Source organism: Lagopus muta, chromosome 21, assembly GCF_023343835.1.
Source record: "Lagopus muta isolate bLagMut1 chromosome 21, bLagMut1 primary, whole genome shotgun sequence".
In the NCBI taxonomy this organism is placed as follows: Eukaryota; Metazoa; Chordata; class Aves; order Galliformes; family Phasianidae; genus Lagopus; species Lagopus muta.
Genome location: NC_064453.1, coordinates 2,400,393 through 2,428,279, shown reverse-complemented (window position 1 = coordinate 2,428,279; position 27,887 = coordinate 2,400,393). Strand labels below are relative to the sequence as shown.

The 27,887-nt window shown below is 47.8% G+C and overlaps 2 protein-coding genes across 7 annotated transcripts in view; one reads left to right on the top strand and one right to left on the bottom strand.

Annotated features, from left to right (window-relative positions):
* The first annotated feature begins 655 nt into the window (after positions 1-655).
* Positions 656-11,348, top strand: SCNN1D (sodium channel epithelial 1 subunit delta). Its single transcript, XM_048968050.1, has 15 exons — positions 656-766; positions 2,402-2,501; positions 3,007-3,177; positions 6,415-6,749; positions 7,501-7,753; positions 7,881-8,074; positions 8,193-8,296; positions 8,493-8,656; positions 8,795-8,890; positions 9,030-9,147; positions 9,498-9,576; positions 9,794-9,851; positions 10,295-10,350; positions 10,653-10,728; positions 10,962-11,348. Exons 4-15 carry the CDS (start codon positions 6,430-6,432, stop codon positions 11,346-11,348), a joined length of 1,905 nt encoding a protein of 634 aa, XP_048824007.1. The 5' UTR covers positions 656-766; positions 2,402-2,501; positions 3,007-3,177; positions 6,415-6,429.
* A 2,964-nt stretch (positions 11,349-14,312) lies between these two features.
* The window catches only part of ACAP3 (ArfGAP with coiled-coil, ankyrin repeat and PH domains 3), a 72,997-nt gene continuing 59,422 nt past the window's right edge, over positions 14,313-27,887 (bottom strand). For 3 of the 6 annotated variants that reach the window (XM_048967981.1, XM_048967976.1, XM_048967982.1), the window contains 14 exons: positions 26,335-26,386; positions 25,810-25,910; positions 25,315-25,426; positions 24,721-24,929; positions 24,037-24,106; positions 23,824-23,918; positions 23,242-23,456; positions 22,910-23,014; positions 22,315-22,416; positions 20,372-20,464; positions 19,993-20,213; positions 19,727-19,836; positions 19,458-19,568; positions 14,313-19,350 (listed from right to left, as the gene is read on the bottom strand). In XM_048967981.1, the coding sequence (XP_048823938.1) occupies positions 19,203-19,350; positions 19,458-19,568; positions 19,727-19,836; positions 19,993-20,213; positions 20,372-20,464; positions 22,315-22,416; positions 22,910-23,014; positions 23,242-23,456; positions 23,824-23,918; positions 24,037-24,106; positions 24,721-24,929; positions 25,315-25,426; positions 25,810-25,910; positions 26,335-26,386 (1,744 nt within the window). In that variant the 3' untranslated portion in view covers positions 14,313-19,202. Of the gene's footprint in view, positions 19,351-19,457; positions 19,569-19,726; positions 19,837-19,992; positions 20,214-20,371; positions 20,474-22,314; positions 22,417-22,909; positions 23,015-23,241; positions 23,457-23,823; positions 23,919-24,036; positions 24,107-24,720; positions 24,930-25,314; positions 25,427-25,809; positions 25,911-26,334; positions 26,387-27,887 lie in introns of all 6 variants that reach the window. The other 3 variants (XM_048967977.1, XM_048967978.1, XM_048967979.1) reach the window with 3 other exon arrangements.

Below are 27,887 nucleotides of genomic sequence, written 5' to 3'. Positions count from 1 at the left end.
AAAAGCAACCTTCAGAGGCTGCGGATGGAAAATATAGCATTGCAGCTGAATTTAACTGAAAAGCATCCAGCCACAGAGGTATGACAGCTGCCACAGCCATTTATGTAATAGCTAGTTTCAGTTACTGATTTGCTAATGACTGTTTTGCCCTTGCGCAGTTTGTTCCCGGTTTCTTCATTCCCCTCCTTCCTAGCTGCCATACTGTAGTGCCTCTTCCTCTTGTTGACATCCCTTCCGGCTCCCATAGGAAAGCCTGGAGGTGGTGGACTGAATAACCCCAGCGAACTGCTGGCCCACACTGCCTTGCCATCTCTCTGCTGGGTACCAGAAGGAGCAGCAACCGCCGTGGGAGAAGAGAATAAAGGAGCCAGGGATACCATCTGCCACTTTCTCCAGGAGCTTGGCCAACTGCCTGGGGAGATTTGGCGTTCAAGCATGATGGAGATGTGAGATCTGTGATGCCAACACGGCCGCATCGCACGTGTCCACAGAAGAGGTTCTTGCTGATGTTCTCCAACCTCTGTCCATCCCGGCTGTGTTGGCAATCCTACAGATCCTGCGTCTGAGCTGGAGGAGGGCAAAAAGCCCACTGGAAGGGGGACTTCACCACTTTGTCAGCCTTTGAAATGGCCGAGTCTGAGCGGGTAGAGCACCTCTGAAGGCCTGTGACGGCAGAAGCACGGAGAGCAGAGAACAGGAAGAGAAAAAGGGGGAGGTGTTATCCCAAAGGGATGACAGGAGCACGACACACGTCTTGTTCAGGAAGGTGAGTGAGTGGAAATGAATGCTTGGTCATCCTGGAGCCAGCAGGATTTTGCTGCTGCAGCTGCATTTTGGCTGTAAGCGCCTCTGGTGGAGGCGTAATGAAAAGCAGGGGTTACCTGGGGCCTCTTCATAACCAGGGGTGTAATTAAGGAATATTTAAATGCCAGTGACTAGCAGAATGTGCACGTGCTCGTTGCTGTGAGTTCTGGGCTGTGTAGAGATGCTCCAGCTTCAGCCCAGCCGGGGATAAATCCAAACACTGGGGAGCTCAGTGCAGCTGTGAGCAGGTTTGGCAGCCTTGTGGTGCTCGGAGCTGCTTTGGCTAGCAGCAAGCCAGCACAGGAAGCCAACTCAACGCTCCCCTGCTCCTGCAGGCAGTGCTTGTTGTGGTTTCTAGATACAGATCCCCTTAGCCACATCTCCCAGTGTCGCGTGGGTACAACCATGGAGAGCAGAAAGCAGTTTTGTGCCCTGCTTTGAAGGAAGGCAAAGTGGGTTTCAGTAACAAGAGACAGAAAAGGCAGAGCCTGGCAGAGCCAGCTCGAGCCCATACAGCACAGCCAACCATGGCACGCAAGGAGAAATGCTGGGAGTTGCCTATTTCTGTACTCACCCACAGGAGTCTGTCTGCCTTTGAGTGGGAGGAGGAATAGACTGGCTTGTCCAGTGGCCATAAAGAAAGCCCTGTGAGGGAGTTCCCACCAAACAGGAGGAGGCAAATCACACCAATGCCAGAGTGGGGAAAGCTGGGTTGGGGTGCAGCATCCTCTGCATTGAGGGGTAGTGTGGGAAGATGGCTTGGGGAGTGCCTGGAGCAGTCCAGGAGAACCAGCTCCATCCACCCAGGACCAAGTGACGTGAGTAAAGCCTGATTTTCTAAGAGTCAAGATTAACATTAGACGTATGAAGGCTGCTGGAGGAACAGGAACCTCTGGAAGATACAGGCATGGTCAGGAATAAGGATGGAAAGTAATGGGACAAGTGTGAGAGCGTGCAATAACATCAAACAAATGCAACAAGGAAGAAAGTTAATAACTGAAAGACAGATGGTGCAGTTAGTGGGCAGCAAATTATGGCACGATGTGCTGCAAGGAGAACTGCTGGGAGCAGGGGGTTGGGTTTCCTTCTTCAATTTGGGTTCCCCCAGATCAGCATACAGTTCAGTGTTGCATTCTATCATGGGTATCCTTGGGTGCCTAAGGGGCATCAATTCCTGGAATAACTGCCACATGCAATAGCTGCAGTCTCTGCTCTCTGCCTGCAGGAGGTTTTGTACCTTCTGTGTCACACTGAACTGGTGCTGATATGAGATACATGCATATACAAAGGTATACCAAGGTTTGTTCTGAGCGCTGAATCACTTTCATTCCTGTTTTCAGCAATCTATCAGGTGGGAGAGAATCGTCTTATCAACCACAGCAATGAAAGCCAGTGTAGAGTCCTTTTCTGCAGCACAAAAGGTCATTCTGTTATTTGCAGAATCTATAACACCAATCTGTAGCAAGCCAAAGAGTTTTCCTCCCTTCTCCTCCCAGCTCAGGACATGGGATGACAAATGAGCAAGAGCCAACAGAGATGGCATCTTGCTTGGGGGAAAGCACTGTCTGCATATCCAGTTCTTCTCCATTTCCCACAGGAAAATCTCCTGGCTGTCTGGCAACACATCAGAACAATGCTTTCTGAGCCAATCTCTGCACTGAGGCCCGCAGTCATAATGAAGCAACAGAATTTGCCGTGTGAGTGTTCATTGTGCAACAATTTCATTGTCAAGGCTTTATTGTTGTCATTTGCTATTGCACAATATCAAATGAAGAGAGAAAGAAGGGCGGGGGACAAATAAATGAACACGACAGAATCAGGTTTTCAGTGTTCTGAGGTTTCTAATGAGAATTTGACTGCTTTGCCCATTAGTGACAAGTGGCTCTGCTGTAGCTGTTGATTGAGGAGCCAAATGGATTTTATTTTTTAATTTAAAATTTCATAGAATCATGGAATCATTCAGGTTGGAGAAGATCTATCATGTTGTAAGAAGCTTCTCGAGCAGTGTAACAAATGCAGGATGCCCTGGTTTAAATCATAATTGATAGCTCAGATTGAACCCATTCAAGCCCCACAGTCTGATGAGCCAAATTGTTAATGGCTATGGGAAAATCCACTACAGATGAGCAATAGTTTTGGAGAAGCAGGAAGAAATCCACTACTGTGTGTACCTTGCACTGACCAAGTAGTTGATCATTTCAGATTACAACAAAGTATGTAATTCCTGAAGCACACATGTGGAAACCTTAATGGCTTCAATTACCAGTGATCGTGCAAGTCATGGAAACCATGGAGAGAAGGCAGAAAGCTAATTCTGTGATAGGGAAGCTCAGAGCAGGAAGAAACTTCCAGGATCCGTGGCTAACTCACTAGGTATTTATGAAATACAGTTAAAAACCTGTTGAGGCCATTGAAAATAAAAAGGAACACCCCTTCCCCTCAGTCAAACCAATCTTAACCCAAGTGTAACCTTCATGTTAACTTGTTTGTCCAGTTCATTCACTTCCTATTATTCCTTGGATCATACTTTGAATAATTTCCATGATTTGTTTCTTAACAAGACCTGCCCCTTTTGATGTCATCAATTTGATCCATATAGGCTGGAGAGCTCTAGCCTATCTCCAGTAAGGACAGGCAGCCCCAAAGTGTGGCATCAAGATATTCTTCTGTCCAGAGCTGAAGGCTGAGCTCAGTGCCTGCTCTGAACACTCAAATTTTCTGCTAAGGTACAGTAGGGGTGGTTTGCAATTTGGTCTTTGCTGTTTTGCTGTGTTTCTGGATCTATGTACAACTGATTTGTAGCTCTAGGTCTATACACACATGCTTCAGTATTTGCCTGCATGATGTTTGTGCCCTTTCTCAGGTATTTAACATGAGGGTGAAGTTGCTGTGATGATAGATGAGCGTACACCTGTTTGGGGATTGGAATTTGATGATCTTTGAGGTCCCTTCCAACCCAAGCCATGCAATGATTCTATGGTTCTATGGTTCTATGATTCTATGATTCCATGGTTCTATGGTTCTATGATTCTGTGATTCTATGATTCTATGATTCTATGGTTCTATGGTTCTATGATTCTATGGTTCTATGATTCTGTGATTCTATGATTCTATGATTCTATGGTTCTATGGTTCTATGGTTCTATGGTTCTATGGTTCTATGGTTCTATGGTTCTATGGTTCTATGGTTCTATGATTCTATGGTTCTATGATTCTATGGTTCTATGATTCTATGATTCTATGACTCTATGGTTCTATGATTCTATGATTCTATGATTCTATGATTCTATGACTCTATGGTTCTATAACCCACAGCCTCTCTCCAAGCATCTATCACCAATGAGATGGGCCACTGCTCACTGCTCTAAGTCTGTGATAAGTGAGTTATGGACAGGCTGACCAGGGAGATGTCTGAGAGAGGATTGCCTGTACCTGTGTTCTGAAAAGCTCCCTGTTATCCTGCGTTGCTCTACTGCCTCTTCCCATTTAGGTCCTGCAGTTTTCATTTCCAGCATTTAAGGAACTCATTCAACGTATGAGTTGAGTAACATTGCATAAGGTGAGGGTTGAATGCAGCTTAGCATAAAATCTAACCAAAAATGTGTTATCTGGGGACTCATTTCCAGTTTGCCATGGATAATCCTTTTGACCAAAGCACTCAGTTGGAAACCTTCAGGCTGGCCAAGTGAATCCATAGCCAGTGCCTCAGAAAACTGTGGCTTTGTGTGGTCTGGAGGCTGGAACTTGGTGATTCTTGAGGTGCCTTCCAACCCAAGTCATCCAATGATTCTATGATTTATGTATGTTTAACTATTTCAGGACAATATTTCTTGTAGAGAAAGTGGAACTGCTCATCTCCTACTTCAGGTCTTTTTCACGTCACGCTTTCTATTTAATATGTATTCCACTCTATTTGGACTTGCTGTACTTGTTGCAAATTAACTATTTTAAGAAAAAATATTAAAAAAGCATTTGTCATGTTTAATTATAGAAGTAAATAGGAGCTGCAGGGGGCCTTCAGTTAGTTTTGTACTGCTGTTAAATGATACCTCAGAACACAAACGTGGATGTGCTATGGTCTCTGAGGAAAATAGGCAGCACCAGGCTGGGTTTCCTTGTCAGATAAAGTAGTTAATTGTCATAAAGTTGATCCAACATACAGCTTTGTGGAGCACTATGCAGTCTTTAAGAATGGTTCTTCATGAATGATGTGAAAAGGTACAATGAAAAAACTGTCTTAACAGCTTGCAATTCCTTAAGATCTATCAAATATATACTTAAGATACTCTTGGAGCATTCTGATCCTTTGAGATAAAGCCACGTTTCAGCATAGGGAGGTCGAGCTGAGGGGGAAGGCACTGGAGGACAGTTCATGGACCAGCTGAACTGAGGTACTCTCCCTGGTTGTTCACTTGAACAATGCTTTAGTCGTTTGTGCACTCATTTCTTGGCTTCAAACACTGTTACTGTATTATACTTGGAGTTAAGGTTGGAGTGAGGTGTTGCACCCAGCAAATTTCTCCTAATAGCGTAATAGTCACGGTGATTCACAGAGAGCTGTCATGTTGGAAACTCAGATATTGCAGGACTTGATGGCATATTTCCACTTACTGAATGTGGCAGCTGATACTGAAACGTAGGAAGATGCCATCAGTCCATGCTGACTAAAGCACGAGCGTAAATAATGTTCACGTTTCCATCAGCACAATTCAGGGGTAATTTAGAGCAGCAGAGCAGCCTGTTTAGTTACCATGACGAAGGAGAGGTGGATTCTGACTTCCAGTTTTGCCACCCTTGGACGATGCTCAATCTGGGTTCTTCCTTTTCGCTTCAGTAAAATAAACATTCATCAAAAGATTTGTAGGTGCTTGGAGGAAACCATTTATGTAAAAGATACGTGGTAGAATTTCTAATAGCAGCGATTCATGTAACTGTGGTCTCCAGAACCAACCCAAAGGCATTTCATTTTAAATAGGGCCTGCAGTGCTTAATCCACCTCCCAGTTTGGTTCATCCCCTCTGTGGTTTCAGCTGAGGTGGTGGAATTCTCCACTTCTTTCCCCAAATTCCTAATTATGTCCCCCTGTATTTGTATGCCCGTGGTGCATTTCAGAGATGGCAAATGTGAATCTTCCATCCTGCAGAACAAGAGACCATGAGAAAGTTCAGAACCCAGTTTGTCCCTTCCATACACACTGAAGTTGGTCTCACTCGTTGATTCCCTGGCACAAGATTGGAGCCCTGCTGCTGGTTAAAGGACTGTTTCAGGTTTCCCAGCCCAGTGGGTTCCACCTATAATTTGCTCACGTTAATGAACTAGTTAATGAACAGTATCGATAGATGGTGGTACAACACTTCAGAACTAAGTGTTGGTCCTTGGTGTTCTTAGAAAGAAGGAAGCTGCACACCCCTTGGGCTGCAGACTTCTCAGCAGCGTGGGGCTTAGTCACATTGACTTTGCATATCCACACTAACAGAGATGTCATAGGGTGAGTGATACAAACACCTGAAGTCACTCAGGCAGTGGCACGCAGAACATTCAGTTTCTTTTCTGCTCTCTGCTGTCCAAACTTTGGGTTTTGGGTTTTTTTTTTCCCTTTTTGTTGAACAGAAGCAGACTTAAAGGATGGAGCAGGGAGCTGCAAGAGAGGAGGAAGAGAGAAAAGAAGGCTTGATAGAGTTCTATGATTCCTTCAAGGACATGTTTGAGTTCTTCTGTAAGAACACCACCATCCACGGCACCATCCGCCTCGTGTGCTCCAGCAGCAATAAGATGAAGACAGCTTTCTGGACGCTGCTCTTTCTTGCCAGTTTTGGCATGCTGTACTGGCAATTTGCACTCATGTTCAGCCAATACTGGGCCTACCCCGTTGTCCTGACCATGTCGATGCATTCGGAGGCCAAGATGTTTCCAGCAATTACCATCTGCAATCTGGATCCATACAGGTAACCCGAGCTTCCCCTCGGCTGCAGCCCTGTCCTTTGCTACAAGGGCCCAGAGATGGTCGCAGCAGACTGAATCTGGAGAAGGTTGAAGGTTGATGATTTGGGTGGGCAGTAGGAAGAGCTCATGAGATGGAGAAGGACTGTTGTTCGAAGCCAGGTTGGATGGGGCCCTGGGCAGCCTGATCTGCTGGTTGGCAGCCCTGCCCATGGCAGGGGGCTGAAGCTCAATGATCCCCCTCTAACTTAAGCCATTCTGGGATTCGATTCCACCATTCTATTTACAAACTGGTTTTCAGACCAGATCTTGTTTGTAATTGTGCAACAGTTTATCTCATGCACTGGTTCAGGATCAGAACTCTGCCTTGCTGCCTGCTTTGAGTGCTCCCTGATTTTGTGCTCTGATAAAAACAGCCTATCCCCAAAACACACAGCTACTGCATGCATTTGTCCACAGCTCAATCACAGCGCACTGGAGTGATGCATGCTAAGATTCTGCCTGCTCGTTTGTTCAGACAAATGGCTTTAAGGAAGCAATAAAACTTCCATTGAAGCCTGTGTGACTGTGCTCGCCAAACACAGCTCACACAGTTGTGGTGACTTATCAAGGGGTTTTAAATTACATGGTGAGGGAATTATGTAATTTCCTCAAAATAATTATATAATTGGCTGTCAGGAAGGCCTGTTTGTGCAGCTGGTTTGCCTAAGAGACACGTGGATATTCATGACGAGCCGATATCTCTTGCCCTTACAGATTTGATCTGGTTAGCGAGCACTTGGTTCAGTTGGATCGCATGGCAGAGAAATCTGTTAGTGTTCTGTATGGCATCAACACGTCTGCCAGCTTATTCCATGTCAACGAGAAGAGCGTCCACATGAGAGACTTGCCAAGCACAGGCAATCACAACAGATCCAGCTTCAAACTGAGCCCAAACTTCTCTCTACTGAGAACAACTGAGTTCAATAATAGGACAGGGAAGAGACAGTCTCTTGTGGGCTTCAGACTGGTAAGTGTGGGTCCTTTTGGGGATGCGAACCTGTCCCCATGGATCTAGGGCCCCACCTGAGCAAGGAAAGAATCATAGCATCATAGGATCATGGTTGTGCTGAATGCCTTCCTCTCTTCTCTCTCAGTGCAATGCCACAGGTGGGAATTGCTTCTACAAGACCTATTCATCTGGGATGGATGCAGTCCTTGAGTGGTACAGGTTTCACTACATGAACATCATGTCCCAGCAGCCGGTTATAGTCAACATTTCTGATCACGAGGAGAAGATAGAAGACATGGTCTACTCCTGTCAGTACGATGGGGAGCCCTGCAGGCCCAGGTACTCTGCTGCCTCAGATACTAATGAAGATCTCAGCAAAACTCAAGGGCTTGGGAGTCTGAAACTGAGCCTGCATCTGACACAGTGCAAAGCTGACTGGAATCTCTCTTTGTTTCAGTGACTATGTTCACTTTCACCACCCAGTCTTTGGAAGCTGCTATACTTTTAACAGCAAAGGAACAGACTCCTTCTGGACAGCAACAAAACCAGGAATTCCTTATGGTATGTTATTTGGCAAAGGGTGGGAAGAAGACGTGCAATAGTTACCTGACCATCCCCCAGGTGTCTAAGGAACACCAGTGCCTCATCTGTGAGCTAGGAGAGCAGTTCCATCAGTGCTGAGAATTCAAGACATGATGACATTCTTATTTTGACCCCAAATAAGTTGCATTAAGCTTCCATCTTCTTTGTCTTGCAGGACTTTCCCTTATCCTGAGAGCAGAGCAGAAGGATCACATCCCACTCCTGTCTACAGTAGCAGGTGTGAAAGTGATGATACACAACCACAACCAGACACCATTCCTCGAGCATGAAGGCTTTGACATCCGACCAGGCATTGCCACCACCATTGGCATCCAGCAGGTTGGCTGCTGGCTTGAGAGCTGTCTCTTCCTTCTGATGTCCTTTACGTGGTGCTCCATCCAGACAAGTTTAGATGACAATGGCTAGGGCCATCAATTAAAGCTGCTAATCACTCAGGCCTTTCTTCTGTGTCCACAGGACAAGGTGAATCGCCTGGGTGGCAATTATGGGAAATGCACAACAGACGGCAGTGATGTGAAAGTTAAACTCCTCTACAACTCCTACACCCTGCAGGTATTGTCATTGTGGCTGGCCAAGGTCCCCATGTATTCAGCAAACAATTCATACCTTACTCTCCAGAGAGCTTTTACTAAAGATCTGAGCAGTGGGGAATTGATGGTTTATCCGTTCTTTTGTGCCTTATTTTTTCCAGGCTTGTCTGCATTCCTGCTTTCAGCACATAATGGTTCAAAAATGTGGCTGTGGGTATTACTACTACCCACTGCCTCCTGGGGCTGAGTACTGCAACTACAACAAGCAGCCTGCGTGGGGTAAGGGAAAACATGCTGTCCTGTCCCCCTCAGCAGGGAGCACCTTCCCAGAACAGACACTGGCTATATATGTGCCTCCTTTGATTGCTGCCCTTCTGCTTTGTGCTTCAGCCTGTTTGCTCACACCACTGAATCCATCCAGACTGGCAGATGTCTGTCTGTCTGCGTGTTTGCACTGATATCAAGTTGGAGCATGAGAAATTGTGATGCTATCAAGCATCACCATGTTCTTAAGGCAGGATCTGTCTGAGGGGATGCTGTGTGTCTGGGCTGATGAAGATTGGGCAGAGGTTTGGGGAGTGTTCCATTTGCTCACTTTCCATTCCCTGAGTGCGTTTCTCTTCCACCAGGGCACTGCTTTTACCAGTTGTACAGCAGGCTCAGGAATCACCACCTGAATTGCTTTGACCAGTGCCCCAAGCCTTGCAGGTAGGTCATGGAAGTAGGGCACGATCAATGCCAGCTTTCAAAATGGAAGGAGATGCTTTGAAAGCAAAGTATCATAGAATCATGGAGTGGCTCGAGTTGGAAAGGACCCTTAAAGGTCATCTAGTCCAACTCCCCTGCAGTGAGCAGGGATGTGTCTTGTTTCTGGACACTGTGCCCAGAGTCACAGTGATTGCAGTCTCCATTTTTCTCCTAACAGGGAGTCGCTGTACAAGGTGTCTGCTGGGACAGCCAAATGGCCATCGGAGAAGTCTCAGGTAGTCCAGGCAGCCAACTGTGGGGTTTAGAGGTGGAATTGTATCCATGTAGCTATGGGAACATTGAAAATAAAAACAAAGACTAAGGCAACAGCAATGAAACAGGCAAATAAAGCAAATTGGTGCCAAACCCGAGCACAGGGGAAGGACTCCATAGCTGAGATGCCACACTGAGATTCTGGAGAGAACACATTCTGTTCCAGCTCTAATCCAAACCTCCTTGTGACCCAAAACAATGCAAGCCACTGCCTGAGCTCCCACCTACAAAATGGCATTAATAACTTTCTGCTTCCAGCGGGTGCTGTGGTGCAGTAACTCACACGTCACTGTGTCTGAGGTCCTGCAATGGAAGCTCTGTGAGTCAAGAGATGACCTTTATAAAATATTAAACGTAATGAAACCCAAAGTCAGGGTTGTCACTAACATGCATGTATGTGCTGCAGGACTGGGTCCGCCAAGCTCTCAGGCATCAGAATGGATATAATTCTACGAGCAACAGGTTAGTTACCAAGAAAAAATACAGCTCTTGAACTATGGATTGACTTTGTAGAACTTGTAAATGTTGCACTAGAATGGAGGGCAAGAGAAGAAAAACACCCCATCTTTCCTCAGCAGGCTGTAAGACAGGCACTTCTGCAGCCCTTTTCTGACTTAATTTTCCAAGCTCGTATTAAATGCATCAGGAGGAAAACTTGAGTGAATGGGGGGCCCCGCTGCTGAGCAATCAGAGTGTGAAATCGAGAGAAGAAGGCCAGCAGAGCCTTCCTTCAGGTGTAGGACATGTGGTTTTCTCCAATGCAGGAAGGACATTGCCAAGGTGACCATCTACTACAAGCAGCTGAACTACCAGTCTCTGAATGAGTCTCCTTTGCTCTCGGTAAGGTTGCTGTACATGAGCTCTCATTAATTACAGAGTGCTGTGTGTGGTCAGAGGGAGGGCTGTCCCCCAGTGTGGGCTGGAATTATTCTTCCTTAGGGATTGGCTTCTAAATGCCATAGTTTACACAGACACACACAATTAGTTCCCAGATGACGAACAGATAACTGACCTGCTGGTAGTGTGCAATGATTTTGTGCTTGGTAAACACAGTGCTTTGATTTGTTCCACAGGATAATCTGCTTCTGTCCAGCATGGGAAGCCAATGGAGTCTGTGGTTTGGATCCTCGGTGCTGTCTGTAGTTGAAATGTTGGAGCTGCTCATAGATACATTGGTGTTGTCTCTCCTCTTCTGCTACCAAAGGTTCAGATCAAAGACACTAAAGGTAGCTCGTGCCTCCTCCATCCCTAGTGTGAGCCTGACCCTAGAAAGCTACCGTGTTGTGCAGGAGGTTGGAAAAGGCTCTGCTTCAGGAGTGCCTATGGCCACAGCCAGCAGCAGTGACCCACATCCTGCCCAGCTCTCCAGCAAGGCAATACCAGAGCTCTGCCCAGACGTGGTGCTGAATGGCTTCAGGTACATGAAGGACAGCTGTCTGGAAGGAGAACGAAGTCTCTAAGAACGTGTGTGCGGCACAGAGCCATCAGAAGGGCTGCATCCTGAGCACAGAAATCACGCTGTGTCCCTCTGTTCCTAATGAACATCCAGGGAGGTGAGCACCGTATGCAGTCCTCCTGACCTCCTAAAAGCCCATTCACAGCTTTTAACCTTTAAACCCTTGCAAGGAAACCACCCTGTGGTGTCGGACAGGCCCATCTGCATTTCATATACACTTGAGAGAAAAGTCAGCCTACTGTTGACGGGGGGACGTCCAACAGGGGCAAAGGAGTGCACGATCCCCATGGTCAGGGATGACAATTTGCCATAGGCTGCTCCGATCACAGCTCTGTCCTTTGCTTACCACCATTGCACATAGAGGACCACGCACAGAATGCTTCAGCCTGGATTATTTCAAGTGGGACTCGCTGTCTCAGAGGAGAGGAATGGGAAGAAATAGGGCTGATCAATTTTTTCTGCCACAGAAGAAGAGTCTGAGCTACCGAGATGAAAACAGCGCTGCGTTTTTAGTGCAGCCCATTTGTAGGGGTGTTTCAATGTTAATATTTGACAGTAACTTACGTGTACATAAAATAACATATTTATTTTTGATGGCAGTGTCGGCGTAGGTTTTACTCCGTTACAATTGTTATGACTTTCTGCAGAAGAATTGTGAAGAAAGCACTGAGCTTTGTTTTCTAACTTATTTTTGTAATAATAAAACGCTCTGAGCACAGACCGTGGCTGCAAATTGAGTTTGATTTTGCTTTGCTTCCACCCTATATTTGGGTTTATTACCATAGAGTCACTTGGAAGGGAAACAAATGCTTCCTTCTATTTGGGGGCTCTGGAAAAGTCAGTTTGGGGATGAGGGAGAACAGGGCATGGGATTGCGTTGCCTGGACGTCAGCCTTGGAGCAAGAGGGATGTGGCAACAACGCAGGGCAGGGATCTGTCAGCTCGAGCTGTGCACGTGCAGTCGCAGAACAAGCGGTGTTGCAAGGCAGAAAGGAGCTGCACACGCTGCGTGAGTGGGAAGGAAGGGTGATGGGCCACAAGGCCAGAGCAGCCAAGGCTGTGGGGTTCAAGATGGGAGGCAAATCTGCTTCCCATCTGCTTAGGCTGCCTTTCATAGAATCAAACAGTGGTTTGGAGGTAGCAGAAGCAAGAGCAGCAGCCTCCAGCCCGCAGGCAGCTTGGAGCAACCTTCTCAGAGGGCGTGGGCCAGATTAGCAGCTGCCTCTGTATGACAGAACATTCCCATCGTCTGCTGCAGTTGAGCAATAATCAGCCGTGCAGATTCTTCGTTAGGGTCATACCTTGGTGCTGTGATGTCACCCCTGGGCTGCCTGCTGAAGGCAAAGGGTTCGGCCGCCGCTCTGGGACAAAACCTCCCTCAGTGCAGGAAAGGTTTCAGAATTACGCTGTAATTCCAGAGATAATTAGGCACCCGCATCCCCTCTGTGCTGTACGTTCACTGCTCGGTGTTCCGGGACAACTTCTGCTGCAGACTGAGCTCATTTTCACCTGAAGATGAACCCACGTAGCCACTGGGGAAGAGATAAGGGAAAGATCCCAGGTATTCAGCCGCAGAGGTGCAGCTGCCTCGAGGCTCCCACAGATACCCTGAGCCCTTTACTTGTCCTGGGAAGCAACTGAGAGGGCAGACCCACAGCTGAGAGCTGCACGGCTGTGGGCACTCAGCATGAGTGCTTAATGGCACTGTGATATGGGGTGATGGAAGATATGCCTGCAGGATGCTGAGAGTTCCCGTGGAGCACAGGGGCTCCTTGCACAGGGCAGCCATTAGCAGAGAGCTTGTAACAGAGCATAATAGATCAGGGGGCTCTGAAGGGATATGAACTGAGGGGTGATGTGAGCCCGTCACCTCTATCCCATCCTGGAACCACAATATCATGAGACAGTGGCACAGAAACCCAACAGAAAGGCACTGCAGGGTCCTAGGAGGCCACAAGGGCACTCTGGGAAGCATTTAGGGCATCCCAAAGCACATTGATGAGCTCTGGGAGCCAACTAGGATGCCCTAGAGCACACTGAGTGGTCCTTGGGGGCTTCTAGGGATCCGCAGGGCACACTGGAAAGCACTGGGAAGTCACTGGGGTGCCCTAGAGTACAATGGGGGGTGATGGAATGCCTCAAGGCCATTCTGGGAAGCTTCTGGGGCATCTTAGATCACACTGAGGAGCTCAGGGAGCGCTCTAGGGTGCTCCGTGGTACAGTGCAGGCATCCAGGGAGGGCTCGTGGGCGTCCAAGGGAGAGCAGACAAGCTCTGGGCGTACGTTGCTGTCCCCAAGACTTCATGGGGAGGATGCAAGGATCACTGAAAGCTTTTAGGGCGTCCAAGGGCAACCTGGAGTCTAAAGGTCCGTGCGGGCGTGACCTCGGGTGCTCCCGCGCCCTCTGCTGCCCCCTCCTGGACACCTTGCGGTACTACAGGCGCGGCCACACTGGTGCCACGGAGAGCCGTGCCGCAAAGCATGCTGGGAGCTCCCGCGCCGCCGGATTCCCTAGCGGCCATGTTGGGTGTGGCGGTTTGTTAGTTCCGAGTGGCTACGTTGAGTGTGGGGATCTGTTGTTTTGTAGCGGCCATGTTGGGCGTGGCTACCCCTTACTTCCGGGCGGCCATGTTGGGTGTGGCGTTATCCAGTTGAGTCAGCCATGGTGGTGAATGGAGAGAGAAGTTCGGGTTTTCAGGCATTTTTTTTTTAAAGGTTTGAAATTCTTTTTTTTTTAGGATTTAAGGCTTTGGGCTTTTCACACTGAGGAGCTCTGGGAGCAGAGTGAGGAGCCCTGAGGGTACAGTGGTTCATGTAGCATTTGCTTCACTGCCAACAAATCAGAGCTGTGGGTCACAGGAAAAGTAAAACAGGTTAAAAGGGGACAGATGGTGTTTCAGATCCAGTTAATGCAGGCAACAAGGCAAGAAAACCCAGGTGAATAAATAAAGCCAGAGAAAGAGGGGGGGAGGAGTTCATCTAGGTTTTTATTAACAGTGTTTCAAGAGACAGAAGAAGAAAAAGGAGGAAAAAAAGGCAGACATCACAGCAACAGCTTTAAAATGGTACAAAGATAATAACATACAGAATATCTGGTTCCATAGTTACAGTCGGTACAGGCTGTGTGGAAGAAGAGGGGGGGGATTAAAAAACGTGGTCCAAAGTGTTACTGGCAGCAGGCAGGTGAGGGGTTAACAGGTGATGTGTATTTACAGCAGGCGCCAGCCCTGGAGTGAAGGCTTTAGGCTCAGAAGGAGATTTGGCCACCAAGAGGCCGGCTGAGCTCACCTGCCTTCCTCCAGGATGGGGAATCCACACCAACGCTCGTGTGCTCCTACCCCACCTCCACCCCTTGCTTGCTCTCCATAACCATTCTGTCTTCCCACTAATGCTGGCTGTACAGCTCCCAAAGGCTGCATCTCAGCCCAGCTCCCTTCCAAGGCAGAGGAACCCGCAGGCAGACTGCGATACGAATCATCATCCTATGGAAGCAGCACTCTATAGTTTGGAATCTCAAAACAAAGCGTTCTTACAACCTCCCACTCTCCTTTCTCCTGCTCGGTCCCTCCTTCCCCACCTCTTCTCCACCTAACAGCACCAAATGCTCTCTCTCTCACACACACACACACACACACACAGACGTTTGCCCTCAGCAATCCTGTGGTTTAAATATCACATTGAAGCCGTTCATTCTGGTTTGTCTTTGGTTGAAAGCAATAATGCTCGGGCAGTGAGCGGGAGGTGGGGCAAAGGCAGCCCAGCAGCTGATAGCTGCGTTAGGCCACTGGACAGCCATCTGTCAGTGCATCACTTTAGGAGGTCCTGTTGTACTTTTGCATAATAAGAGCCCCTTGGGGCTATGCTGAGCTGTTACTGATCTGTTTTATGCTGATGGCAGTCTCAGCTTGCCAAATCTTTTCTCCTTTAAGAACATCAGTTCTTCCTGTTCTGTGTTTTGCCTTGAGACTGTTCAAAGGAACTGCATATTGCAGAGACTGTGATATCAAAAACACCTGAGGCAAGCCCAGATGACACATGGATCACAAGGGGGATCATCTCAACTTGCCAGCAACTTGAAGTTGTCCCACGTGGAATGGGTGATATGCCAGACCCCTCAAACTGAAACCTAGGTTACGCTTCTGGACACCTGGTTCCAGGGTTTGGGTCAACTCAAAAGCTGGTACAGGTATCTAAATATTCAAAAACACAGGAGATGACAGAATCTGCAGGTTTCAGTCCATCTGTGTTTGGAGAACGCCTGGCATGTTGCTTTCTAGACAAAGGCAAAGCTTCTCATGTGAAGCGTGGGTGCAAATCACTGTCACAGGGATACTGAACGCACTCTTCGAGATTAAAGGAAGAACGAGAAGAGTCGTTTTTTGGCATGAAATATTTCAAACGTGATTGTACAACACCAATACAGCCGTATTTGAACTGAAAGAAGATGAGTGTTCATGTCTAACCTTCCCTTGAGCTGAAAACAAACTTGTTTTGTACAACTTTCCCACTCCATGCATCTAGGCACACGCGCACACACACACACACCCCAATCCAAGAAAGCAAATAAACACAGAAAACATTGAGAAGTGCCTCCTTAACATTATTTTCCTGGAGAACCTTTTTTGTTTGTTTGTTTTAGAAACCGCAGGACGTACTGAAGTGTTTGGTTATATTACAAACTAGAGGCATTGAATGCCTCACCATCTGTGTAATGAAAATAGAAGAGAAAGGGGGGGTTGGGGAGAAAGGAAAATGGTAGGGAAAATAGGCAGGATTTGAAAAATATTCCCTAACACTGCTACAAAAAAATCCTGACGTTAAATACAGACAAACTGTATTGAATAAAAATTGCACTAGTCCTCTGGGCACATCAATAATAAATTAAATACTTAACAATTTCACTGATTAAAAAAAAAGACAGCACAAAACCCATAACAAAAGAACATAAAACCCCCCAATACTGTATGTAGGAAAAGTGCACAAAGTCGCTTTATACACTGAATCTAAATAAAGTACCAATACATGTTAAATAAATTGTCTTGCAAGACACTGCTTTTTGCATCAGTATTTACATATGCTTTAACTTCATGTACTTCAGCAGTGAGTCTGAGCTTCATTGGACCTACCTGTACATGATTTCTGTCTTGTTCTTATGAGTCACTAATGCTGACTGTGAAATAAAATGACCCAAAAATGGAAGCCACATCTCCGGTCCTCATCGGCTTACAGAAAGGTCAGTCCTATTTCTAACTTCTCATAAAAAGCTGGAAAACCGACTGGGGTGCTGTTAAGCTGTTGTGCATGTGAGAAACGTTGCTAGATGATAACCGTGCTGAAATTCATCTACAGAGCAGGACCACGGTGGTGGTGAAATGTGGATTCTGCTTTTACCATCTCTGAAGTACCCTGAAAGATGCCAGCTTTGATGCAGTGTGGTCTCCCTCTTCAAGAAAAAGAGCACAGCTTGGGGAGACCATTTCAGCTCTAACATCTAAACTGATGCAGATCAGCATAAGATGGGATCGAAGAGGATTAATTAGAGGTCTCTCAATTCCTAACCCCAGCAGCAGAGGCAGTTTTTGGCTGCACACTGGTTCCTGTCCTGCTCTGAGCATTGAAGTGCTGGTTGGGCACAGTCTTGCTGAAGGCTGGCTGCAAAACCAGCAGGCTCAGCTCACAAGAAGGGTGTCCAATGGGGACCAAATCCAGCAGCAGTGAGCTGAGTACAAAGCACTCGGAACAGGTGGAGCGATGGAAGCGGATGGGGCTAAGCTCATGAATTGTGTTATTTAGGGAAGGAAGAAAAGCCCTGGGGCCAGATTCCCCCTTACTACCATTCTGCAGCAGGCTCAGTGTGTTCACTAGGACTATTTCAGGTTCACGACACAGCTGGGGCTGTGGCACTGGGCATCTCCCAGCTCTAAAGGGAACGGGAATGAGAAAACCCCAAGATGGACTTCAAGCCACAGATTGCACAGACAGAAAACTGTGCCCTGTCTGAAGCAGAACGTGGGACAGCACCTTCCTAAGGAAGCAGGGATTCTCCCTGGAACTGAGGAGACGGCTGCCAGAGCCTGAGCTTCTTGATTTTTCCACCTTCAGACAAATGGGTGGAGTTGAGGTGCAGCTGGTTCAGTCTCTGAGGGCACCATCTCAAGTGGAGAGCTGGTTGTTCTCCTGAGGACAGACCAATGCCCTTAGAAATAAACCTGCAAGGACTGAACCCACCAAGGGCCGCAGCAAGACAGCAGCCAGTTTGCAAAGAAAGGAAAGAAGTCAAAGGTATCGGATGAAAAATAGCGTGATTGTGTATCACTGCGGATGTAATGCAGGAGGATGGGGAACTCTGCCTGGTATTTTGCGTTCCTCATGAGATCCAGACCCCCTCAGGATCCCAAAAGTATCTGTAAGGCACTATGGCCCAACACCTAGCAGCCTAGGTGCCCAGGCAGGCTAAATATCAACTGTGGGTTGCCACCACGAGTCCTGAAACACACTGATGTCTACAGCAGTTTGAGGGCATGCTGAAGTGGCTCTTACAGGAGCACTTGGCTTACAGGAGCACGTCTCAGCTTGGCATCCAAATTCCCAGCCAGAGGGCAATCTATCAGTGGTACACGTGTTCTGTATGTCCATTGGAGACAGCACCTCTGCGCAGCTAATGCAGAACGATCCCCAGAACACAGACCATAAGCATTAGCAACAAAGTGCTCCGAGTCAAAACACATTCCCACTCCAGCAAAGAATAACACCAGAAAGGAAAGAAACCAGAAGAAGATTGTGCTGGCCACTGGATCAGGGAAACTCAAAAGTCCCTGGGCCAGCTGCTGAGATGCCCTACTCACATGCGGGGTGAGCACAGAGGGATACACATGCAGGTAGAAGTCTCCTTCACAGAGATACAAAGTCAGAAATCCGGTGACTAGGAAACAAACCAAACCAAATGGCATCGTGCAGACAGCCGTTTTGGCACTGGGAGTTGGACTTGGCTTTTCTTCCCTGACACAAAAGCCCATCGCCAGCGACAAGCTTCTCCCAGCCTCAACAGATTAGCATCGCTGCTTCCTACCACTGTGCAGACTGCATCTTGGTCCAGGAAGCAGGTGAGCTATGGCTTTGACCAGCTAACCACCAAGGCCAATAAAAGGGGAGCGTGGCTAGTAATAGTCCTGAGAGCAAGTAAGGTGGGCAGCCATCGCTCTCAATTCTACCCCTTCTCTTTTGCCTTCTGGAGCGAAGAATTAACCCCAAGAAACACCACGTTCCCAACTTAAGAGGTCACGTCTGAGTTTTCTAAACTGGTCCCAGCAGCTCGCAGATGCTGCAGACTCCCAGGAGAAAGCAGGCTGCTGGGCACACTGCCAGGAGAGGGCTCCCCATCAGAATCCCTTCCAAACAAATGGTTCAGACAAGAATTCAGCGCGCGGTGACTGCACTGAAGGAGAGACACGACAGGTTCGTCTGACCGTATTGTTGGTGGGCTTCTCCTGGTGATAGAGGGTTTCCTTTTCTTCTTTCCCTTTTTTTTTTTTTTTTTGTTTTGTGTTTTTTTTTTCTCTTTATTTAACGCTAAACTCATCTCCCATACTTTTCACGCACTCAAATCCACACATCATGGTCTGTGGTTATGCCCCAAGAGTCTCCTACACAAAATCAACCATCCAGTAGTCAAGTATGAGAACTTCACACTAAGAGGAAAGACCCCATTCCTTCCTGCGTGCATTTCAACCCATATGCTCAGGCATCAAAAACAGACCAATCTGCTAGAAACACCAGTATACCAAGGATGGGGCTCTTGGGGCTTCCAAAAATCCAGCCCCATTTCAAGACAGCAAAAGGGGAGGTGGGGAAGTTGTCACTAACACTCATCTATATTAAGGCTGATGAACTCCTGTATACACTTCTTGTACTGGAGCTCAGTGGGGCTGTTGCTGGGATATTGACCTGGCTGTCCAAAGGGGCCCTCTGCTTCTCGCATTTCCTCATTCATTCGAGCCAGACGCAGCCTAGAGTGAAACAGGGAAAGCAAAGGGAGAAATGTTTAGTTACTTCTTCCTCCTGGTTATCCACAAGCAGCATTTCCACCTACAGGGAAGGTCCAGGCTGCACTTACAAGGTAACAATGTCTGCGTTGGCTGCCTGGACTGCAATACTGAGCGGGTCCTGCCCGTCACTGTCCACTGCGTGCTGGTTTGCCCCTCGCTTGAGGAACAAGCAGACCTGGCTGCACAAGAGAAAGGAAAGACCATCAACAGAAATCCCACCTTCACAGGGCAGATTGCCTTCTTAACCACCGTTTGGGATGAAGATCCACCCAAAGCCCAGCTCTTTTGCCCACCCCAGGGTGATGCAGCAAATCAGAGCAGCGTGCAAAGGACTCACCCAGTATGTCCCATATACGTGGCATGATGCAAGGGAGCCCGGCCTCTGCTATCTTTTTGGTTAACGTCTGCCCCATTCTGCAGCAGGAATTCACAGGCTATCAAGGAGCCCTGGCAAGGTAAAGGGGAATTTCTCAATAAATCCTGCCAGCAGTACTGAGAGGATGCACAAGCCATACACCATGCTGTATGTTGTCAGCGACCTCCAAACTGGAGCCAAGACCTCCCATTCCCAACCACAGCCTCCCGACCACGAGCACAACGTACCCCCATCACAGCTTGAACCAGAGGAGTTTTGTTTTCATCTTCATCATTCACCCAGTTGACTTCAGCCCCATGTGCCAGGGCTTCTGCCATGAGCGGCAGGTTTCGGGCCTGTGCTGCCTTGTAGATCAACAAGCCAGGATGCAGCTCCCTCAGGTCCTCCAGATCTGATGCCTCCTGTTCAATCTCTGCTTCTCCACTTGACTCCTCTGATACCTCACACTCTGAGGGGCAGGAAAGAGATGGAAAGACGTGACCCAAAAGCCTGGAGTTTCCAATTTGTACGTTTTCTGCAGGTCTTGGCACCAAATAATCATAACCATCCCATCTTCCCAGCTGTTCCCTACCCTACTTCCATCACCAGCCTGTTTGTGACACCCACCTTCCTCTGTCACGCTGTCCACCACAGAGCCAAACACCAGGATATCAGTGCTGCCATCTGTGCTTCCTCCAAGTCCGCTGTCACTGCTCAGACCTGCAGGGCCAACAGAAGAAAAGCCAAGGCCATTTTAATACCCAGGCATTCCAGCACCAGTCAAAGCTGAGACCACAAGGGAAAAGGGCTGTGCAGAGCATCACAAACACATTGCACCAGGTACTGCTGGCAAGGGAGAGGGAGACTTCTACCCCATTTAGCCCCACTCAGTAAAACTGCCCAAGGAAAAACTGCAAAGCCTTATGGTGTCCATGTCCCCACGTTGCCATTCATGCAGGGATGCTCCAACACTGCCATGGCACTCTGGACTGTCGAGGACAGCACTTGCTGCAATCCATGAGGGACGCTGTGACGTAGACTGGAGCAGAGCAGCAGCAGAGACAACTTTGCAGCAGGTTGCACAGTGTCATAAGTAAATAAAGACACCCCTTTGCTTTCGCTGTTTATAACATCAGTTTCACTCTGTGCTTTCTCCAGAGCTTTTCAGTTGTTACTGAGGCATTTGCCAATTCGTTGCTCTTGATTACTGACCACGACTGGGCCAAATAATGCCAGTAGAGTGCATCTCAAACCAATCTCTTAAGGCATTGACCATTAGCTCTTTCACCCTTCTGTCTCCTCATGGAGCTTCACGCCTTCCCTGCTTGACTGGTAAAAGCTACAAGGCAGCTGATTTCACACAATAAGTGGTGTCACAAAGAGAAGAAGCCAAGGACATGCAGTGTGTCAGTGGATGAGCAACTTTGTACCTTCTTGAACTCAGATTCAAAAGCAGTCAAGAGGATGAATGAAGGGAAGGAAGAATCAACAAGGAAATTGCCTCTGCAGAACAGGGATGGGGCACCATCTTTGCCCTGCTCCTTAGAAATGCTGGCTGGGTTCTGTGTCCTGCTGCATTTAGCGTGCCAGTGACTGTCAGGGTTCAGGACATCTATCTTTTATTCATCCCAGAACTCAAGATGTTAAGTGCCCACGATTTACATTTACCTACGCTCAAATCACTGTGATTAGAAAGAAAAACAAGCCAGGCAAAATGTTTCAAAAACATGAGTTGAGCAGTCACAGCAAAGAGTAAGAAGCCTGCAAGAACTGAAGAGCCTTGAAAACCAAAGCAGAACAACAAACCTCAACCTCAGGGCTGCCCAGAGAAACCTTCAAAGCAGCTAAATCTAAGGTACTAAATCAAGAAGGGTGTCTAAATAAATGCTACTGAAATTACAGCTCACAAGTAATACTTGCCCAGCCAAGGCAGATAACGAAGACAGCACAGAAGCTAACAGACCTACATGCAGACTTCCCACTGCAGTTGCTCAGTGCTGTTCCACTGTGTCATACTGACCACCACCACTGCTGAGCTTCATTCAGTGCTCCATAGGAGCTAAAGATTAGGACAGTGATGTCCACTAACTGATCCAGAAGAGAATTACATCAACTGTGAGGACAAAGGTCAGTGGGTTGTCTTTCTCTGGTGGTGACATCACCTATGGAAGACACAGACTCACACCAATTTCTGCGGTGCTTGCACAGTCTTGATTCTGGCATCCAGATCCACAAAAGAATCTGAACTGAGCACTTGAGACCCTTCTCAGTTTCAGCAATTGGGAAAGCAAGTCTCTGAAAGCCATCGCACAGCATCTCACTCTGAAGCTAGGCACTCCAACAGCTGTCTGCCAGTGCAGCCAGGACCAAGACACGGCCCAGTGATGCTCAGCCACCAGCCTGATTGGCATCATTCAGAAGAAAGCTGGCTCAAATGTAGTAAAGCCTGACACCCGGAGCACGGATGGGCTCCAGTTGCAAGAAAACACATAACTGCCTCTGCTGCTTGGTTTGGAACAAGTAAAATTTGGGTGTCTCTTTTGCTGCTAGCTGCCAGAGCGTCACCTTACCTCCGTCCAGGAGGAACGGCATACCGCTCCCACCGGGACCAATGCCACTGCCACTCCATGGGCCTCCTGTTAGTGGATGCTGCATAGAGATGTGGCTGGCACCTAGAGGAAGGTGGACGGAATATGAGGGGAGTTTGTCACAAACACAAAAAGAAAAATTGTCCGCAGTAAGACTTGCTTTTAAAAAAACAACACAAAAAAAAAAAAAAACCACACCATGGGAAAAATAAAAATTAAAATTAAAAGCCAAAACTAAAACCAGAAAAAAAGTTGATGGAATGCATAGCCTGGAAGTCAAAACGTGGGGGAAAAAAAACCCCATCTACCAGAATGCGAACACCAAGGACTGACTGGATGGGATATTAAAATTATAAGTGCAATAGAAAGAGCGATGGGTTGGAGTTGTTAGAAGTAATTCCCCATCACTCTTCTCATATATTTACCCAGGATGTTTGTGATTTGGCCAGCTGAATGCCTCTCCAGTGAGGCCAATACCTTGCCTTAAGTCTGGTGCAATGCACATGCCTTAGAAGAGTTGAGAGGTAAAGCTTGCCAGAAGCAGGGCTACCTTCTTTCTTTCTTTCTTTGTACTTACTGCGTGGGCCAGAGCCAGCACCAGTGTCAAAGTAGGAGAAGAGAGAGTCCAGTTCATCAGGGCAAAAGAGGGAATCTCGACGGAACTTCCTCTCCAGCGTGGCTGCTGTTTGAGAGAGATTTGGGAACGAGCAGTTAACAACACGCAGATGAATGATGCAAGAGTTCTACAGCCACAATTAAACACGCTGAGCTTTGTGTGTCTCATGCTCTTGGTGCCATCACTGTACCCACACACACCACCAAAACACAAGGAGCAGAGCACGCTGCACAGCAAGTCATTCCAAAGCACTGAGAGCAGCCAGAGCCCTTCTCCAGCAGGGAGGTTCCCACCTGATGACAACATGGCTGGTGATGCGTTGCCCGCTTCGTGGCGGTACTTCCTGCGAGCTGTGGGTGCTTTTGTGGTGCTGTTGTTCCTCTGGCACTTCTTCACACACCAACGTCGAGGTTTCCGCTCGTTCTCTGCCAGAGCCTCTCCACTTGGTAGCTTCTTCAGGAATTTCTTCTCCACGTATTTCACCTTGATCCAGGCTTCCTTGTCCTGCCTAGGAGAAGAACAGCATCAAACCCTGCACAGGGTCACACTGCTCCCCTACAGCAAACAGCTACAGGTAGATGAGGCTGCTCTGGCTCAGCTCCTCAACCCTGCTTTGAGCTCTAAAAAACACTGAGGCCTGAATGAAAAAGGCAGAGTTGCTCCAACCTAAAAACATTTCAAAGCAAAAGCGAGGAGTGCTGAGAGTGGAAGGGGCTGACCCAGGCCACATCACGTCTTCAGTGAGAGTTTGGGCCCTCATCGAATGCCAGCCCTGCTGTCTGGCTTCCCGGATTGCTCAGAGTAGAGCTGAGTGTCAGTGGGGTTGTATAACTCTCCCCAAAGCTGGTAGGAGCAGTACATGCACTCAAACTCACCTGGAGCTCCCTGCTGTTGGTTTCTTAAGTCCCAGTTCTTCACATTGTGCCTCATAGATCTGATTCATGGTGCTGTTCCCCAGCTCGCACATCAGCTGCAATACAACCAGGAGAGAATGAAGCACTCAGGTGAGGAGTTACTCCTGCTACCAGGCACGACTGCCCTCCCTGCCCAGCATTTTCCACATTTTGGTGTTAAAAGCCAACACTCACTTTCAGTAACTCTGGCTCCCAGGAGTCCAGGGTGAGAGATCGGACTTTGGAGCAGTGGACACCTAGACTCCTTCAAAAGGAAGAAAACTGAAATGGTTACAACACCTCAAAAACAGAAATGATTGTAGAAGCTATTGTAGGAATGCTTAAGTGATATAAATCAATCCTGTTACGTTATTCACATTAAAAGCTGTTCTTCTGTACTATTTATCTTTGAATCCTTCCATTCTACTTCCCTTGTCTTTACATCCCTAGTAAGGGTTCCCTACTTGAGGTGAACATCATCAATGTTTGATGGCTCATTAGCGTGTGCTGTTGATTGGTGATGCAGCAGTTCAGTTTGCTGGCAGGGGCAATGCTCAGAAGTACAGTTATATATGGGTGGAACATGGATAAAACAAGTCAGTAAAATACTCCATAAACAACAAGTGCTAAATACCATCACTGCAGCCAAAATATTACTATCCAGGCTGTTTCCTGGTGTCCTTTGTTCTGGGTTACTCTGCAGCTACTGTAAGGGAACCAGCACTGCAGACACACAGATGTTCCCACACACAGATGCTGCAGCAAGCAGCTACTTTTGCATCTGTACAAACATCATACACTATTCACTCATAACTCAATCTCCACCTTCTTCTAGGAGCTTGCAATCTAAGCATCTCGCTGGCAACACACTTAGAATACCTGTGGATACCAGAGCACTCAATGCATAGCAGAATGCCCAGGTTGATGCTGGCCCACCGGGGATCTGGCTGACCACAGTCACAGCACTGGTCGTTCCCAGGGATGCTCTGCACTCTTTGCAAGATGGTCTCCCCTTTCACATTGCGGTCCCGTGAGTCGGTAGCAGAATCAATGCTGCTAGTTGATGGGGAAGCAGTTCGGTCCAGTCTCTGCAAGGAACAAAAAGGGACTTAGGATTTGCAAAGCACTGTGGAAGGACCAACATCAGATCTTTGCATTGCAGAGGCACTCACAGGAAGCAATACCTGAAGAGGAATGAGCTATTGCTAGTCCAGTAAAAGGGTAAAGTCTCATTACTTTCTGTTACTGCCACAGGACTGTGCTTCACCCCTCCCAACTCTGGGAGTGCAGCTGCAGGCACACCTTTCCCTCACATGCAGTTCGTTATCACTGTTGCCTTTGAATTAGCAAAGCCACCAGCAAAAAGGGTATTTCCAAATGGTCTACTCAGCCACACCAAACACATCACAGCTCAGAAGCCCACTGCCAGGGCTCTGAGATCCCACTAGGGATCTTCCTTGCACCCTCACTCACTTCAATATAGTAGCTGTCAGGACTCTCCCGGTACGCAGAAGCGATGCTGGCTTGAACAGCCTGAATCCAGGCCTGACGCAGCTTCTCCGAGTCAGCCTGCAGCATGCAGCTCCTGGGAGGGAAAGCAGAGAGTAGGAAAGAATGAAAGGAGAGGATGCAAGTCTTGGTCAAAACTGTCCCACTTTGTCCTCACGTAGCCTTTTCAATGGAGGTGGCACCTTGATTTGACAGGCATGGGACAGAAATGAATGCAGCTATTTTGGAAAGACGACTGCTGCCAGTTTCACAGTCTGTATGGACGTTAGATCTGCACAGCCTAGATACCAGCTTCTGCTGATAACTGATGAACTTCATGGAGGCTCTGAAAGACAGGCAGAGCTATCTGCCAGTCATCACTGAACAGATCAGGGCAGCATGTGCTCAAGTCAAATTTGTAGCATTTCTATATACAGCCTACCAACCACGAGGATGACACAGGGAAGCCTCCAAACTTACTTGGTAGGTGAGACAACCTCAAAGCAGAACCTCCTCTCTATGTCTTCACATGGCTTGACAGTACAGAGCCGCAGGTCTTCCACCACCACCGTGAGGACATCCTGAAAGAGTGAGAACAGGTGGCTCCGTCAGCTCTCTGAATCTGTCATAATCAGCTTCTCAGAAACCTCCTCCCCAAACTCTGCTGGTTACCACATGCTAGGTCAAGAAAAAAAAAGAGCCAGCCCATCACAGGATAACTCTAGAGCAATAGGAGGGGGCTGTATAGGACCTAACAGTGGGACAACAAACACATGATACAGCTTACTAACATCACTAACTTCCTCTGTTGAATATGAGTATTTAGATCCCCACAAACACCATTTGCTGCTGCTTAGTTCTCAGCACCACCTAAACCTGAAGCACAACAGTGCCCACAACCTCTGACCCTATCCGACCCTCCTCATCATGGTGCAGAAATCCCCAGCAAAGCAGGACATCAGGTTGGCCAATCTGCCCAGTGTCACCTGGGGAAGCCTCACTGACCTTTAGTTTTTTCTGGTACACCAGCTGGCTGTTCTGTATGGAGAACCACCTCCTGGGGGAAGACAGACAGACAGAGGTCAGAACAAGTGAACAGCAGACCTCAGAGAAGCTGAAAACAAGCGTCAAACTCATGCTTCTCCAATGCCCTCGTCGGAGAATAACAAAAGGATTTACAGCCTTAGGAAATGACTGTTGGCATTGAGATACTGTGAAAGCAACTGTCTGAGATACATTGACGTGTATGAAGCAGGAAGGAAGGGAAGAAATGAGCTGGGCAGTTCATATTGCTACCTAGGATTTCTGGAGCAGAAGCCTGTGTGCACATTGGCCCCCATGCAGGTAGAAATCAGTGGGACACACTGCACTGGTTAGGGCTGGATGGACCTACACAGCAGGTAACCTGGTGTTTACTGGGAAGGTTGGATTGCTTGCACGTGCCACAGGCAGCGTGCCTCCTGCCTCTCCAAGCTGTCATAGGGAAAGCCAGAAATTCTTTGATATAATGAAGAAACTTCCAAGTGGCAAAAAGAAAAATATGTATATATATTGGAAAAGCCTGCTAACTGGCAGTGCTACAACCAGCGTTGGAAAAAATAATACAAACAGGTTGCACACATTGTTGTTCATACAGAACAAGCTACCTACCAGGCTGAGCTCTCAGTAGCCACTACAACCAACAGGATGCCAAACAGAAAGCCAAAGCTCCTGTTTGCTGTGGCCAGAGTAAGGACATGTGCGTGGGAAGGGGATCTGCCTTCTTAGGGGACCACCAGCTGCCAGCTTCCCATTAAGATACAAGTGACAGAAGGTCCAAATGATGCTGATATTAGAGGTAATTCCCTGGTGTCTTAATCTGCAATGCTAAATCCAGCCCTCCCAAGATGCTTCCTCAGTCCAAGATACAGCCTAAGATTTAGCAACCTGATCATCCTTCTGGAAAAAAGCACAGAAATATCCGAGCATAAATAGTCAGAGGCTTGCGGCAGGCTGGCAATTGAGCATGTATCACACTTGTTTTGCAAAGGAACTCGGTTCCCTGGGAAAATGAGATGAGACAGGGCTCTCTTTCCTTCGTCACTGCTGAAAGATTAAAGAGCGAGATAAAAGACATCAGTAATAAAGGATCTGACATGTCTGTGAAGAAATGGAAAGCGCAGGTAACTGGAGGCCATCCCACCTACGTGGGAACCCCTTTTGCTGAGCTCATCTGGTTCTGCATCTCCGAGCTGCTGTGACAGCCACAGTCTGTGCTCAGTGAGCTCTGCTGCTGTCAGGTTTCTCTCTCTCAGGTTCTGGTTTCAACTCCTGCTCCTTGCAGCTGCCTTCTCCTGCTCTGCTACCCCAAGGAATCCATTGCTGTCTGGTGTTGGCTCCTAGCCTGAACCAAACAGGGGATTTTGCTGCTTCTACTGCCTGAACCCCACTCACGAGGGGGAGGCACCACCAGTGAGTGGCAGGGTGACAGTAAGAGGGTGATGAGTAGGTAGGTGAGCTGGGAGCTGCTGAAATGCCAGCAGATATGGCTGAGGGTGGGTGGGACTGAAGAGACTGAG

Excerpts from the sequence above, each read along its gene's own strand:
- SCNN1D (XM_048968050.1), top strand. The coding sequence starts at position 6,430 with ATGGAGCAGGGAGCTGCAAGAGAGGAGGAAGAGAGAAAAGAAGGCTTG. Across the intron at positions 7,754-7,880 it reads CTCTTGTGGGCTTCAGACTG|TGCAATGCCACAGGTGGGAA; the intron begins GTAAGTGTGGGT and ends CTTCTCTCTCAG. Across the intron at positions 10,729-10,961 it reads ATGAGTCTCCTTTGCTCTCG|GATAATCTGCTTCTGTCCAG; the intron begins GTAAGGTTGCTG and ends TTTGTTCCACAG.